At 47.6% G+C, this 16,755-nt stretch overlaps 2 protein-coding genes across 2 annotated transcripts; one reads left to right on the top strand and one right to left on the bottom strand.

Annotated features, from left to right (window-relative positions):
• Window positions 1–201: 201 nt before the first annotated feature.
• On the top strand, window positions 202–6,868 carry TMEM52 (transmembrane protein 52). The gene is made up of 5 exons (XM_083375729.1): window positions 202–280; window positions 1,334–1,377; window positions 2,014–2,058; window positions 5,001–5,170; window positions 5,645–6,868. The coding sequence occupies exons 1-5, from the start codon at window positions 215–217 to the stop codon at window positions 5,959–5,961; spliced, it is 642 nt and encodes a 213-aa protein (XP_083231855.1). The 5' UTR covers window positions 202–214; the 3' UTR covers window positions 5,962–6,868.
• Window positions 6,869–7,195: 327 nt separating this feature from the next.
• Window positions 7,196–12,503, bottom strand: CALML6 (calmodulin like 6). Its single transcript, XM_083375730.1, has 5 exons — window positions 12,314–12,503; window positions 10,416–10,590; window positions 9,130–9,274; window positions 8,930–9,030; window positions 7,196–7,491 (listed from the first exon to the last, which is right to left on the bottom strand). Exons 1-5 carry the CDS (start codon window positions 12,314–12,316, stop codon window positions 7,445–7,447), a joined length of 471 nt encoding a protein of 156 aa, XP_083231856.1. The 5' UTR covers window positions 12,317–12,503; the 3' UTR covers window positions 7,196–7,444.
• Window positions 12,504–16,755: the final 4,252 nt, after the last annotated feature.

Here is a 16,755-nt window from a genome sequence, read left to right as displayed (position 1 = left end):
GCCCGCTTGGAGAAGCCGGACGGCCCCTGGGCAGGACAAAGCCGGCGGCGAGGGGGCGTGGCGTGGCGGCGAGGGGGCGTGGCCTGTGCCCCAGCGGTGCCCTTGGCCGAGCGGGCGGCTCCGGCTCCTCTTTCGGGTCGCTCGCGGCGGAGACGGAGGCAGCCTCGGCGGCCCTGGAGGCGGGTGAGCCGGGCCGCTTCCTCCCCCGCCGCCCATGGCTCCTGCCCGCCGAGCCAGCCCGGCCTCTCCCCTGCTGCTGGTAGCCGCCATCGGGGCACGGGTGAGTGACCGCGATCGCTTCCCCTGCCCGCCGGAGGATGCTGGCTTCGCACGACCCGTGGAACACCCGCGGCCTGCCTTCGGGTTTGCGTCTCTTGTGAACCCGCGCCCCTTTCTAGCGGGTCGAGAAAGCCGGCCTGCCAGCAAACGGGGGGGGGGGAAGGAGGGAGGGAGAGCGGGCTTAAATCTGCCACCCAGCCTGGTAAATGCTCCTTTTTTTGTTTCGTTTTTCCTTCTTCTTCCCCAGCCTGTCGCCCCGTTGGTTAAATCTGAACCCCTCTTTAATTCCGACTTTGGGGATCATTCGCAGTCGGCTCACCCACCCCTTCTCCCGAGATGTAGTTTGTAAATCGTGGCAGGGGGTTTGGCCTGGGACAAAAACTCAAAAAAAAAAAAAAAAACCCCCAAAGCCCTCCTTTAGGTTTTTCAGGTTTTACTAACTAGGGCCTGATGAAAATCTTACAAAACGTTGGGAAAAGTACGGTGTGTGTGTGTGTGTGTGTGTGTGTGTGTGTGTGTGTGTGCTTGCTTGACAATCCTAAAGCATTCCCCCCCCCCCCCGCCGGCCTTGGTGCATAACTTAGTTTATAGTCCAAACTGAATAAGTGCGTTCAATAGTCCATCTCTCCGTTCTTATTTTTGTAGAACAGTGAAGAATACGCATTTCAGGTTGAGTGAATCGCAGCAGATTTCCCTTTGAAATCAAGCCAATCTCTGGTTAGGGAAGAACTTCAAGGCAGAACGAACAGGGCTTGGAGTCCAGAACAAACCCGCTTTCCGATGTTTTGAATTAAAGTCCAGGAGTGCGTACATCTTGTGTTCACACAACATTTTGGAGTTTGTCCTGGAGCCAATGCAGGGTTTCTCAACCTCGGTTGCTGACAGGTTGTGTGGACTTCCAAGTCCCAGAATTCCCCAGGCAGGTTGAAGTCCACACATCTTCAAGCAATCAGGGTTGGGGGGAAAAAACTAGGCTTGCATCTTTTTTAAGAGCCACCAAACTCCCGGTCTTCCTATTCTGTGCTAAACTTCCCGTCTTTCTCCCCTCCGCCAGGCTGTGCCTGCCTTTTGCGAGATCATTTGTAGCAGCCATCAAGAGTAAGTAAATTTTAAGTATCTCCTTGCTAGTCCTGGACTGAACCACCACAGCTGAGTTCGAAATTTCTGTCGTTAACTGAGACGTTTGTTAAAAGAGAGCTTTGCCCCCATTTCACGGCCTTCCTTGCCACCGTCGTTGAGTGAACCGTTGCAGCTATTAAGTCGGTCACATAGTTGTGAACCGAATCTGCCCCGTGGACTTTGCTTGTCGGAAGGTCGCAAAAGGGGATCCACGGGATCCTGGGACACCATCGTCAACGTGAGCCACTTGCCAAGTGTCCAGATTTTAATCACCCGACCGACCGATGGGGGAGGCTGCAACGGTGGTAAGAGTGAAAAACGGTAATAAGTCATGCTTTTCACTGCCCTTGGAATTTTGAATGGTCACTAAATGAATGGCTGTAAGTCGAGGACGACATGTATGCGCCTTTCAAATTCTTAAAAGGTGCTGTTGAACCCCGCCTGGTGCTTTTCTGCCTTCCACTTACTCACCTCCGAATTGGAAGTGACAAAAACCCGCCTACCTTTTCTGTCTGTTGTAGGAATTAGCAAGCAGCTGTTGGGGGATCAGGTTCTTGTCTGGTTGGGTGAGTGAGTTGGATCAAGTGATTGACTGGCGGCTTCCTTCTCTTGCAGATGTTCCGAACAAGGGACCAGCTGGACAAGCTTGTGGTACGTTTGGTAAGTTTTAGTTTCGTCCTTCCTGAAACTCTTCTTGTCCAAATGCAAATCCAGACCGGAGGGACCTTGATGCCCCTCAGAGGGTGCTAAAACGTGGTTTGTTTTAACCACCCCTTTAGAGATAAATCAAGGTTTGAATCCAGAGTCTCAAGGAGGAGACTTAGCCAGCAAAAGATTATTTTCCTCTCTGCATTTGGAGAGCGGATACCTGCCTAGCGGTTGAAAAGCAGTGCAGGTAGTCCTTGACTTATGACTACATTTGAGCCCAACATTTCTGTTGCTCCACTAGACGTGAGCTTTGCTCCATTCTATGACCTTTCTTGCTACAGATGTTAAATGAACCACGCCAGTTGTTAAGTTAGTAACACGGTTCTTAAGTGAACGTGGCTTAGTTGGGTCATGAGACGTCTGGAAGAAAACAGCAAACTTGGAGAGCGCGAGGGATCGCTCCGTGCTTGTCCCGTTCTGCAAGCCCCACTCCCCTCCAGCACTGATGAGGTTGTCTAGCTGGGTCGTGAAACGTCTGCGAGGAAACCGCAAACTCGGAGAGCACCCAGGACCGCACAGCTCAACCGTCAGCTACAGATATTCTGTTCTGCGGTTTCTGAAAGTTTTAGCACACATACAAAAAAGGATTTTACCCACTACGGTTCCTTTGTCAAACATTCAATTAGTTGGATTCAAAGGTGCCTCCCGGTATTTAAAGAATCAAAAGAGGATGCTACGAAACTGCGATTTGCACCGAAAAAAATGCTGCTTTTTTTAAAAAAAATGTACTTAATTTCTTGCACCATCCAGTCCAGTTCCAGGAACAAGGTGCAGGGTGGCTACAGGTAGTTCTTAACTTAAAACCACAACGGAGCCCCAGATTTCTGTTGCTAAGCTAGACAATTGTTAAGTGACTATTCCTCATTTACACGACCTTCCTTGCCACAGTCGTTAAGTGAGTCACACGGGTGTTAAATGAATCTAGCTTCCCCATTGACTTTGCTTGTCAGAAGGTCACAAAAGGGGATCACGTGACACACACACACAAACACCTCCGGGACGCCGCAACCGTCATAAGTACGAGTCAGTTGCCGAGCATCTGAATTTTGATCTCGTGAACGTAGGGATGCTGCAACGGTCATTAAGTGTAAAAAATGGTCTTAAGGCACTTGCTTTCAATGCCCCTGTAAATTTGGATGCTAAACAAATGGTTGCAAGTCAAGGACAACCTGTACTAGAGTAGAAAAAGTTACATTTCTGTACTTATATTTGCGTAGATGTATCCCTACATATACAGATTCAGAGAAAACTTACACATTGGTTTATTGTGGAATTACACTTCCCTACAGTAATGGCTGGGAACCCTGGGATTTGTAATTCCTCACCCAAGGCAGGAGCAGGGACCCTGCCAACCCCCTCTGGTTCTAGGGCCCATCCTCCTCTGCCTTTGTTCTTTGGATAAATTAATCGGTTCCCTTCCCAACTGGCCAACATTCTTGCCTGCCGCGGGCGGGTGTGACTCAGAAACACACCACGGTTAGTGGGTCAACATCCTGGGCGGAGTGTATGAGAAACTTGAGAAGCGGCCTTGCCTAGAAAGAGTGGGTGGACTTTCCTCCTTGCGGTGATTCAGATGGCTGGGTGGTGGCAGCGAAGTCAAGCACGGGGCAGGCCCTTCTGCTCCTTCTGACTTAGCTTTGGGGGATGTTTGGCATATTTGAGGATGAGGTCAGGTTTCCATCTACTTCTCTGCTTCCGGGGAAGTTTTGAGAATAAAAATAACCACGATGGTTTAAGCCGATGGGGTGCGACTGCTCGTTTGCATCCAGCCTCTTAATTTGCAGAAGCCACCCAAGTGAAGCAGCCGTTGGGTGCCCAACATCCTAGGGAACCTTCCTAGGAAGGTCAAGTCATGACGTTCCATTAAGCTGTGAGGTGCTTCACTGCACAAGATGGTTGTGAAGGCAGAAATTGTGTCTTGCCAACCCAGCTTCAGTGCATTGTGTAAACCTTCTTGGAGTCAGACTTGTACAATTTTGGCCTTGCTGGCGTGGGCGATGCCGTTTTAGGAGCTTTCTAAAAAGGGGTTTGCAACCAGGACCAAAAGAAAAGAGAAAAGATTGGCTCAGGAATTCTGGGAGTTGAAGTCTACAGGTCATAAAGTTGCCGTAGTTGTCCATCCTCCATTCCTGCTTGTTAGCCATCTTGCTTGTGACTGATAAATCCTTGCTCGACAATCCCCGTTTTTCCTTATTATGAGAAAACATCCTTGCTGGATTAAAATATGCATATATTCCTTGCCCTAAGAAGAGAAATCAGATGATAAAATGACAAAGGGTAGTTCTTCTGTGAATCATTAAGGAAGGACTTAGGCAATGTTTTACCTAGAAATGTTAAATCGCTAACTTTCTGGGTGCCTGCTTCCCGTTTCCCCCCCCCCCCCGTCTTCTGGCGATCTGCCTTACTGCCCTGTGCACAGATTGCTTAATCGTAGTGCAAAAGTTTTATGAGATTTTGTTTTCTTCCCAAGCAGGCAGTGAGGGCTATAATTGGTGGGGGGAGGAGACACGCATGGACATGCACACACACACACACACACATAAATGCACAATTACACTTGCATTTTTTACAAACCTCTTTGCCTATGGAAGTTTGCACATTTCTGGGCCTTGCAACCCACAATTACATGCAGTCTCAGTGATTATTCCAGAGAAGGAATAATATGTGGGTGACTTCAAACCTCCCTGTGCGTAGGAAAAAAATGGCTTCACAGAGCAGGGGGTCTTCCAACTCAGCCCTTTTATGACTTGTGGACTTCAACTCCTTCCTTCCTTCCTTCCTTCCTTCCTTCCTTCCTTCCTTCCTTCCTTCCTTCCTTCCTTCCTTCCTTCTCTCCCTCCCTCCAACCCCACTTACAGAGGGGAAATTCATCTCTTCCCATTTTCTCCCCACAGGATTATCCTGCTCACTGTGTTCGTGCTCCTGATGTGCGGGATCGGAGCCAGCTGTGCCAAATTCTGCTGCCGCATCAAGCAGCCACTGCGCCAAACCTTCCCGCCCCACGCGCACGACCTCACCGTCATCCCCATGGAGCATGACAGCACCGCCCACAGCACCGTCACCTGTAAGTGAACCCCACCAGCCCTCTCTTTTTCTGACGTTCTCTCAGAATCCAGAGTTTTGGGCTGACCTGTGAGGACCATCCCCCCTTCATTTCGTTGGTTTGGTTGCTGGCCGTTTGAAAAACCATCTGATAATCTTCAGGGTATTTATACAAGAGGAAAAGTTGCTGTGGCTAACTAAGTAGTCTTATCTAAGTCCTTGTTGACATTGGAGACTCTTGCAGGGAGACAGTGAATATTATTATTATTATTATTATTATTATTATTATTATTATTATTATTATTATTAGTAGTAGTAGTAGTAGTAGTAGTAGTAGTAGTAGTAGTATTTAGATTTAGAAACCACCAAACCTCCTAAATGATTCTTTTTGTGAGCTGCTCAGAGTCGCTAAAAACGCGTTGCGCAGCCATATAAATTTTCTTTAAAAACAAGCATTGCAGGACCACCTAATCTTTCTGCTTCGTTGTTTTTACAGCCTACAGCTCTCTGCAGTACCCACCCAACGTCTCGCTCTCATTGCCTTATGGAGACCCGGACAGGAATACGGTGTGTCCTCCGGCCTATAGCCTCTACGCCATAGAAATGCCCCCCTCCTACGATGAGGCCGTCCGAATGTCCAAGTCCCACGCCGAGACTCCCCCAGTGGGCCAGAAACCGGACGGCAGTGCCTGTGAACCAGCAGCCTCGCCGAGGGAGCAGCACGAGGCTCCCAGGTTGCCCGAAGCATCCGAAGGCAGCCCCATGGAGGTCCAGGAGAACCCAGGAGGTGCATCTACTTCCTCCCCCGAGTAATCATAGGGGTCTCTTCGATAGGGGAACAGGAGAATGTGGACCGAAATCATGATGGACAAGGAACATTTGATCATCTGCGCTTGGATGCCTTGGCTTTGAGGGACCTCTACCACCATCAGAATCTCCTGAGAAGGCGCCATTGGACATTTCGAGAGGACTGAAACAAGATGCTCGCCGTCCGCGCCTGAATTATCCAAGGTGAAAAACAAAGCTTTTTGGGGGGCGGGGTCACGAGACCACCCCTTTAGAGGTTAGCTGCCTCGAGTGCCTTGGATTAGCAGAAAATGGCTGGCTGATGGACTTAAAGGGGGTCAAAGGGTCTCTTATCCTGCACCCTGCCGTTGGTGGGGAGGGGGGAAATGAGAGCAAATACAGATTAATCTCTCTTTCTTGTGGGAAGACTGGATTTTCTAGCAAATTGCTGAAATACGGGATTCGTTGCTGTGTAACGGCCAAGCTTGGACCCAGAGCCCGTTTTTTTTTTAAATTTTCCCTACTTCTTTCGATAGACTGAGCAATATTGTCACGCTACCAAGGTGGAAACTCTTTCAAAAAAAACCAAGGTCCTTTTGTTTTATTTCAAATCAAAACCGGAATACGGTTTCTCGGCTCCTGCGGCCCTGATTCCTTCGTCTGCTCCAAGGACATATTTCTGCATCCAATGGGGATGTCAACTCCGCGTTGGGATATTTGCGTTCCTGCTGTGGATTTACAGAACGATGCTGTCCTTTTGCCAAGATTTCTTATTTTGCATCTAGCAGGATTCTGCTGGACCACGAAGCGTTTTGTATTTTAAGTATTCGTCGTAAAAAATGCTTATGTTTATATCTCTCTGTGAGTGTATGTGCTGCATATAGAAGATCAACATATTGGGAGAATGCTTATATAAAGACTCCCCTGATCAATTTTTCCCCATTGATCTAATTCCTCGTAGATAGTGTGAAAGTCATTTTTTTCAGCATCGTCATGACTTTCAGCAGTCACTAAACGATCTGTTGTAAGTCAAGAACTACCTGCATAGGTTTTAAGTGGCTGGGTGGATACCATCATTCTGGTTGAATACCAAAATGGCAGCTTCACACAATCCACTGGACTAAGGCTTAACAAACCAGGTTACAGCTTAGCAGAAGACACGGCGATCCCTTTGCTCCCCGGCTCCTGCGGAGTTTTGAAGGACACGCAGGGCTGCATGCAAAGTACCAAGGCCACCCATTTATTGCCAAAACCTCGCGGGTTAAATTTGACCCAGGCTTTATTGACAAAACTCAAGCGAGGACAAATTCTGTCCAAACGTGGGTCTACTAAAGGTCTCAGCTCAGGAAAGTGTTTGTTTCGCCCTCAGCTTAAAGACTCTGGCGGTGTGCCGGGGTTGGGACTGCGTGTCGCTGTTGGGTGTCCAGGTTCCGTCACGGCTACCCTCTTGGCATCGTCGGAGGAAGAGCGAGCAGACAGGAGAGACGAACCGAAAAGTTTCTCGGAGGTCTTATTGAGTCAGTTTGAAGGACTCGCCTGTCATCATGGCCACAAATTCTAGGAAGGAGAAAACAAATGTAGAGCAAGAAGGTAGAAATGTGGTTTTTTACCCATGTCCTTCCTTGCCTTCCCCCCCAAATACACTGACAGGATGCTGCTAAGGCTGAACTTCAGCAGGCTGGGTAATTTTTCCACCAGGACTAGCCCTTCTGACAAGCAAAGTCAGTGGCTTTGGCCAGATTCATTTAACGACCGTGTTACTAAGCAACAGTGATTCACTTAATGACTACGGCAAAGAAAGATGATAAAATGGGGCAAAACTCACTTAACACAACCGTCCAGCTAAGCAACAGAAATTTGGGGCTCAGTTGTGGTCATAAGTTGGGGACTTACCTGTATATGCAGAGGCAGAATAGATAACTGCCAGGGTCTGTTACCATACTGTCATTGGATGATGGGTTAGGCCAGGGTTTTAAGAAATGTGGACTTCAACTACCAGAATTCCCCAGCCAGCCATGAGAAACGTATTTCCCAGTGAGTCTAAAGTGGGTGAATTGTCATTTATCCTGCGAAATCAGCCCACACCCACGTTAACCCACTCAAAGTTAAAGGCAGCACAAAATCAAATGGTAAAGAAGTCAAAATCTCAGAATAAACACTAAGAAAGTCCCTGAAAATTAAATTTTGCTGTGGAATAAATCAGCTTCCATCCAGATGGCGCCGTCTAGTGGAGAACGGGAGGAATTGCCAGCCTCTTTGTCTTTCGTGCTTTCCCCGTAATTTCCCAATTTATCTTTTATTCTCAGCTTTTTAACCAAGCTGTGTGAGAATTCTGGCTTTTGACCTCCAAGACATCTCGTGGGGGAGACTGTTTGTATCTTTGCATAACAGATAAAACAGGCAGTTAAGCAACTTGTTTACAGCAAGCCTAGGCAGATGTTGTAACTTGGTTTAATTTCTGGCTCTTATTTTTAAAAGTAAAGTCTACCAGTCTAGCTAACTGCAAAGATGGAGCTGGAAGACAGCACTAAGCTTAAAACGGAGGAACAGATGTGCAGCATTAACAGCATCTCAGCAATATAACAAGCCAGCATCTAAATTCTTCCAGAGGAAGATATTCTGACAGGCAGCTTGGAGAGAAGTAAGAGCTTTTAATTCTAAACTACTATAACTGGGGAATTGGAAAAGTTGCCAGCATTTCTCACGGTGTTGTCACATGATTGCTATGAAAACTGCACACATGTATCCATATAGTCTCCATCGCTATTTACCAGCACTGTTACCTTTTCAATGTTAAGGATTAGCACTTCTCTTTTTCCCTCCCCATCCACTTTCCTTTAGTGTCGAGACATTTTAGACTGTTGACCTGCAGGCCAGGAATTGTCTGATCCATTCCAGGACCTTTCAGTAAATTAAAATATCCACACAGTCTCGATTTATGTAGAACCTTTGGGCTGAAACCGTTGGATGATGGGCACGATTATGCTTCCAGTACCTTCGTAGTCAATCGTCCCATCTCCGTCCTTGTCCGCTTCCTTCATCATGAGTTCAGCTTCCTGCTCGTTCAGGGGTTCTCCAGCGTTCATCAATACGTACCTAAAATGGCAGAGAAGATGAGAAGGCTTGAAGTGCTGCTTACGTTCTCGCCTTGGGTCTGGATCCAGGAGGCTCCACTTCCCGCCTTTGGCTGCTTACTTCAGCGTGTCCCACTCAATGTAGCCCTTGTGTTCTTTGTCGAAGACTTTAAAGGCGGCTCTGAGTTCCTCGTCCTGATTTTTGGATTTCTCGTGGTAAATGCCCATCAACAGCAGAAACCCGTCACAGTTGAAGGTGCCTTTTTCTGGGGGAAAAAGAGATTACTGAGGTCAAATCTGCCTAGACTTGCTCCTGATCAACTTTATTTTTGGGTGGCTGGCATCTTTTTTTTGCAGAGATGGATTCTTCCCACAAAGGTTTGGCGACTCGGAAGGAGGCAGGAGGGCAAACAGCAGTGTCGTGAAGTCCCTCGATGGAACAGAGAGGATTATTAAGCCTACTTTAAGGCTGTAACGTTTGATCTCAATTATGGGTCACCTTAGGAGGCTAAGAAGTCAGGAGGACGGGAGACCACCAGCAAAGCTTGAATAGTCAGCCGGGCAGCCAAAGAGAATGAAAACCTCAGAAAACAGCAATAGCAAATCACATGGGTATGTCAAAAAATGATCACAAATTGAGCTTTGCTCAAAGGAGATTTTAAACATGAATACTAGAAAATATCCCGGAGCTTAGTTTGATCAGTCTTTCAGCAGAACTGCAGCCAAACTCATGTTTGCAAGCCTTTGGGCCCTATTTCCAATGTCATTTGTTCTTTTAAAAAAATATTTTGATATGAAAATCCAAAGTTCCCATTTTCTTTAACGCTTTTTTTTGTAACCCTTCAGCAACAGGGATGCTTATTTTGCCTTCTGGGAAATTAAGCTTTGGCTGGTTTTGCTCAAAACATGGAAGGGGGTTAGGCTGTCTACACTTCCCAGCAACTTCTGCATTAGGTGAAATTTGCATAAACCTCTTCAAAGAAGTCACAATTTATCCTCTGGTGGGGGGAAGCTTTTCCCCTTGCCAAAGAAACAGAGCATTTGCATAATCGTTCATTTACAGCCGGACTGTTGTGCTGTGTCTAGCTATAAATGCAACTCAGGTGATCAGGAATGGAAAGAGATCAGCCAAAGAAACAAGCAATCTTATTTTCTGAAACTAGGAAGGAAGCTCTTCCCTGGTGGGAGGGCTAAAGAAACCACATGGGAAGGATATGCAGGGCTCAGGAAGATGGGTCTTTGCATATGAAACTCCTGACAATCCTAGCAAAGAAGCTGTAACAGCCAGATTGTCAGACATGGATCAAGAGAACTGTGAAGGACATGAAATTCTGGAGGACACCAACAGTGCCGGGCCAGAAATTTTTAGGAGCCCAAGGCAACCCCCTGGGAAGGCAGCCATCTTACTGTCTTTGTCGACATCCTTGGCCATGTTGACCAGATCTCGCTTGGTGGGGTTGATCCCGACCAAACTCATGAGGCTTTCTAAATCATCGGTCTTCACCAAGCCGTTCCCTTCTTCATCAAACATCTCAAAGATGCCTTTGTATTCAGTGATCTGCTCCGGTGTCAGCACTTCTGCCTGCGGTGGGGAAGGAAGCCGGTGTGAATGTTAGACCAGGAGAAGGTAGTCAGTGGGTTGACTGAGACGCAGCTTCTCCCAGGTGGCCAGCTGTGGCCCTTGAAGTTGGGGACAAAAGATTTAAAGAAGAAAGAGCCCGGGTCTTTACAGCCCTCCCGAAGGCTAGAAAGATAGGGGATCTCAACGATCTCCAGGGGGAGGCTGTTCCAAAGGATCAGATGGCAACACTTAACAGAGAGGAACGCACCTAACCTATCAGACTTAGTAAGGATGGGCAGATGCCCTCAAGGAGAGGTGATCCCACAAGAAACCCAGCCCTGTGCCACGTAGGGCGTTCAAGGTGATAACCGGCACCTTGAATTACACCTGGACGGCAACTGGAAGCCGGTGCACTTCCCAGACCAGTGATGTTACTCAGGTGAACTGCGGGGTACCCAACTGCAACTGGTGGATGGTCTTCAAGGGCAGCCCCACTCACATTGCAGGAATCCAAAGGGGCCTCGACTAAGGCACGGGTGACTATTGTGATCCCTGATCTACTGAAAAACATTACAAGGTGACCTGAAATTTAATTCCCAGCGATGCCTGGAATGCCTCATCTGGGGAAGTAAAAGAGATATCAAAAGTCCTGAGAGGGAATAATACAAAACAGGTGTGCAATATTTTAGATAGGCAAATAAGCCTCATTTATGTCTTATAATGTGTATACAATCATTTCCCCACCACCACCCCACCCGCATACACATACTGAGAGACTTTATTTTGGTAAATAGTAGAAAATGAATCATTTTCAATTGTCAGCAGTAGACAATAGACTTACAGCCTACTGCCAGTCCCACTCACTTGAAGAAACCCAGTTTCTAGGATTATGAGAAAAGGGAAAATTAAATTTCCTTCTCTGCTTATTTTACTGACTCAGGAGGGCTGCTGAAGCGTTGCAAGTTCCCTGCATTTTTGAAGAACAGAATAGAATAATTAGAATAGAACAGAATCTTTATTAATTGTATGCTAATCAGCATACATTAAAATGAAATTTTTTTGCATTCAGGTCTCAAAACAAAGTGAAAAACGTGTGCTTCATATAGCACGCACTTTACTAAAATGCAGGGGAAATATATTCTTATATTTGGAAAAGGGTGACTTTATCCCCTTTTACTAAATGATAGTGGGTTTTCTCATTTAGAATTCGAAGGCACACGTTTTTATTCATGCTGATGTTCACAAAGTTTCCGAACGATTGCATGTTTTTTCCCTTACTAGCCACCTCGAATTGAATCAAACATTGACTGTGGCCATGAAGTCGTCGTAGAAACCTATAAAGTTAAGCAAACTTTTCAGACCCCTGGCCTGGAGGAGCTTTCATACAGAGGCACAGAATGGCACAACCCAATCAGTCAGGAGAAGCGACACTTAGAAACCAGGAATTTTTTTTTGCAGAGGATAAACAAAACTTATCTGGGGTTGTCTTATAGTGATAGCCACGGAAGAGGATTGTGTGGCAAAAAGAACTCGACTCAGCCGTCCAGCCAAGGATGAAGGGAAATATTTTTAGGATGTTGCAGTTAGGGGCCAAATCTCATTTAACAAAAAAACCTGCCGACCGATTGGAAATAAGGCAGCAAACAGGAAGCTAAAAAAACACAAATCTCACACTAAGCAGAGTAGCCTGAGATTCCTCTCCAGAAATAAGTTTTGTAAAATGTATTCTCGGTTCAAAACTCACCATTTCCTTGGTATTTTCAGCCTGGGATGGCACCCTTCAGCTAACTGGCGATGGGGTAGGACATGCGGGCAGGAATGGTGAGGAAGCTAGTCCTTCGTACAGTTAAGGAGAGAGTGCAGGAGCCTTTAACCCCAGGGGAGCAAGGATATTGGTAGCCTTTTATGGGAATGGAAGGTGGAGGATCCTATTTCTGGGGGAAGAAGAATTTGCCATAATGCTTCTGTTGAGCCTTGAAGAAGGTGGAATGAAATGGTGCGTCTGCTTTGCTTAGGGGGAAAACTGGAGCGCTCTGGGCAGCTGTCTTCTTCCCATCTTCTCATTTCCATTTCCTTCCTTCTCATTTCCATTTCCTTCTTTCCTCCCTCCCTTCCCATCTTCTCATTTCCATTTCCTTCCTTCATTTCCATTTCCTTCCTTCTTCCCTCCCTCCCTTCTCCAAAATATAAACTGCAAACTTTGCCACCGCTAATAGGCCCCCCACCCCGTCTCCCAGCCCCCCTCCCCCCCCAGAATCAACCGCAGACGTGGGATTAGCCCTGGGCAACCTGGAGAAAGAAGCAGTCGGTGGGCCTTTGTCTAAGGAGAGAGGGGGGGAAAGCAACAGGAAAGCACTTTCCTGCTTTGGGGTGAAGTGAAGAGATTGCTGCTGCTCTGCCAAATGAAGCCCAGATTTTATTTTATTTTTCTTGAGGTCTCCACCTGGCCTTGATCACACAACTAGGGTCTGTCTGCCCAGAGGGAATTGCTCCAAAGGTGGGGAGATCTGATCCCGGGTGGTGTTGATGGATGTAAAGCTACAGTGGGAAGAGCTAGGAGCTGCAAAAGGTTGGAACTTCTGCTGCCAGAGGTGGAAAATTCCCCCCCTCCCCCGGGTTCTCCAGGGAAAAAGAAAAAATAATATAGGTAGTCCTTGATTTATCGCCACAAATTCCACCCATTCTGTTCTGTGGACTTTCTCCCCCAGTGTGAAGATGACAAGCTACCTGCTCCTGTTTTAAAGTGAAGAGGCAGTTATTCCTCAGCCAAAGGGGAGAGACCCTTGTAGCCACGGGAGGCCAAATTAAGCAGAGCACCGATTTGCTTTTGAACACCTGCCAGCGAGACCCCCAAACTGGTTTGCCAAAATCTCCGGGGGAAGGACGCTTCTTGAACGGCTGAAGCAAAAACCCGAAACGGTAGGGTGGCCGAGAGCTGGCCACCTGTTCTTGTCTTTAAACAGAGGTGAGCTGAAATCCCCCACGCCAAATGGCCAGACGCTCCCTGGAGCCCCAGACTTCAGAGGTTGTGCACCAAATAAGGATATCTCTTTGGGGCAAGTGCATTTTGAATACCCACCCCAGGGGCCCGGAAGCCCTGGGGAAAAAAAAAAACCACAAGCAAAAGAAGAAAAAGGTTACAGGGCTCCTCTAAGCTAGAGCCCGCCCAGCATACGTGCGGGTGTAGGTGTGTTTGTGTGCACGCATGTTGGATTGCGTTCTTACCGATGTATTTTCCAGCTTTCTCTGTCTTCCATTTGCTCTTGGATAAAGGCATTCAGCTCCTTCCTTTCTGAATGCTTTGGGGACACCCCCCCCTCAGCTCCGTCCCCTAGGCCACCCTACCTCCTCCATAAGGCTCTTCCCTGTGGCTCTCTCTGCCAAGGGAGGGGCTGAGCCCAATTGCATCGGCTGGCTCAAGGGGGTGGGGGGTTAGGCACGTGTGCGCTCATCTAATATGCCGGGGTCTAAAAATAGCTCGTGTGCTGGCTCTGATTTTCCACGTCTGTGGTCTCTCTTCTCATCTAGCTAGTTGACGATGCTCCCTTTCGGGTGGCAGGCAGGCAGGCGGGCTCAGTTAACGGCGAGGGTTAGGGGGGCCGTGATGTGCAAAAGAAGATTGCAAAGGCGGAAGGCAGTTGCCTGCCCCAGGCCTGGGATCGATAAATTTGATCCCTCCAGACTTTCGCTAGAGAACTGCTGGTTTCTAAAAAGTTTCAACCGAGTTGTAAACTCGAAGGCAATCGAATAAGAGGATAACAGAGTTGGAAGGGGACCTTGGAGGTCTTCTATTCCAACCTCGCTGCTCAGGCAGGAAACCCTGTAGCCTTTCTGGACAAATGGCTGTCCAATCTCTTTTAACAAAACCTCCAGCGATGGAGCACCCACAACGTCTGGAGGCAGGTTGTTCCACTGATTAATTGTTCTCACGGTTAGGAAATTTCTCCTTAGTTCTAGGTTGCTTCTCTCTACAGTACGGCAAACATCTCCCAAGTTGGCTTCCCATCTCTTTTTCCCCTTTCTTTGGCGCTCTCCTTGGTCCTGCAGAGCTGGTCCCTTTCCGAAACCAATTTCACCCTATGGACCATTTCAGAAAAACAGTTGTCCAATTTCTTCTTAAAAACCTCCAGTGATGCAACGCCCACAACTTCTGAAGGCGGGCCACTCCACTGGTTAATCGTCCTGACTATCAGGAAATTTCTCCGTAATTCTAGGTTGCTTCTCTCCTTGATTAGTTCCCATCCTTTGCTTCTTGTCCTGCCTTCGGGCGCTTTGGAGAAGAGGTTGATCTCTTCCGACTTGGCTCGGCTCTTTGTCCTCAAAAGTTGGAGAATTAGTCTTTAAGAAAGCGACAAATGCGTGTTTTGATACCTTGATGCTTCCTCGCCCGCAGTTGTTCCCCTCGACCCCTTGTGGACCACAGATGCCTGCTTGAAAATCCGTCATGCAAATCCCCTTTAGGGGCCTTGGCCTTTTCTTTCTCCCTGTCTGATGCAACAGAAACCTTCGCCTCGTGTTTTTGTGTGTGTGTGTGTGTCTCGAGCGCAGCAAAGTAATCAAACGGATGCCACGGCAGGCAGGCGCTCCCCTTGGGAACAGGGCACGAAGGTAATAAACCCTGTTTACGGCAAAAGAAAAATGAAATCAGACTGCGTACCCCACCCTCCCACCCCATTGAGCCAGCAGCTAGTTTCACTCTGCAGCATCTTACCAGAGGATTTATTTATTTATTTATTTTTATTTATTTTTTTGGCAACGCAGGGCTATTGCAACGCTGGCTAGGGCGTTTCTCTCAGCCTTTGGGAGGAAGCCAAAGAGAGCCTGGCGAGGGACAGCCCCTCCACCTTAGCCCAGAAGATGCAAAGGGCCATCTCTGATTCTAAGCAGGCTTGCAGAAGCTGCTGGAGGAGGAGGAGGAGGAGAAAAGAAAAAAGGTTTCTCACGGAGGAAAACACCGTGAGAAAAAACGCCTCAGGCAAGGCTAGCGTTTTGTTGCGTTTTTTATTTACTGTCCAACATCCGTGCCGCCCATCTTGCCGAGGCGACTCTTTAGGTTCACATTTGGGGGTGTTTTTTTTTTGTTTTTTTTTCTGTAGGAGAAAAGGCTTGTTAGTCAAGACCCCCTTTGCATGAAAGCACCTCTCTTTGAATAAAATTTGTGGGTTGGGAAATATGCTTTTAGGCTCCTTCCAGTTTTTCTGTGCACCACCCGAGCTTTCTGTATCCTTGACCTTGATGGCATGAGAAGGCTAGGAATTAGTATGGATACCCATTGTCCCCTACTTTTCCTTTCCTTTCCTTTCCTTTCCTTTCCTTTCCTTTCCTTTCCTTTCCTTTCCTTTCCTTTCCTTTCCTTTCCTTTCCTTTCCTTTCCTTTCCTTCCCCTTCCCCCTTTTCTCTTTTCTCTCTCTTCTTTCCGTCCCTTCCCTTCTCTAAATCTTCCCTTCCTTCCCTTTGCTCTCCCTTCCTCTCCCTCCAGTTTCTTACTCCCAGCTATCCTTCTAGGACCACACGGGTCCCATGCTAGGGTTGCCACAGCTATACCACCCCAGCCGCCTTCACGTCTGCAGTTGCTGCAGCTGAAGGGCGGGGGGGGGGGGGCCCAAGCCGCCTGCGCTGAAGCAGTCCGGTTGGGGAGGCAGCCAGATATTGAACATGGCATTTCTGATTTGATGGTGAAAGGGGAGAAGAAGGCTCTTTCCCACCATCCTGGCTGATGCCTTATTCCCTGCTTTCCTAAAACAATGGCTGAGCTCGTCCACCGTGGTTAAATCATCAATGAATTAAGGTCTTATGCAAACCCTGCCTTGCGGGTTTCGCTTAAGCCTAAGAAACAGGCTGTCAAAGCTTCTGAACCGGTAAGACAGGATGATGATGAAGGAGTGCGACTTTCCGTGCTTGCAAACTTCCTAAATTTACCTATTTGGGCCACTTGGTGGCACCAAATTCCTGGTTGGATCCTGGTTGGATCTGGCAGCTTTTTAAATTATTTTTCCCCCCCCTATTCTAAGCAAGGAAATTTAAGCCCAGATACCTGCAGGTTGGAGGCCCCTGATTAAAGCTTGAGAGGAAGATTCTGCTTCCTGGGTTTCATAGTTGGATAATATATATTTATCCCGGAGATGTCTTAAAATCAAACCAAGTAGGTTTGGGAAGAAACGTGTTTCTGTCTGTTTCTGTCTCTCC

This window comes from Vipera ursinii (genome assembly GCF_947247035.1).
Source record: "Vipera ursinii genome assembly, chromosome: 17".
NCBI classification, from domain to species: domain Eukaryota; kingdom Metazoa; phylum Chordata; class Lepidosauria; order Squamata; family Viperidae; genus Vipera; species Vipera ursinii.
The sequence above is the reverse complement of the archived record's forward strand: the minus strand, read 5'-3'. Positions and strand labels throughout refer to the sequence as shown.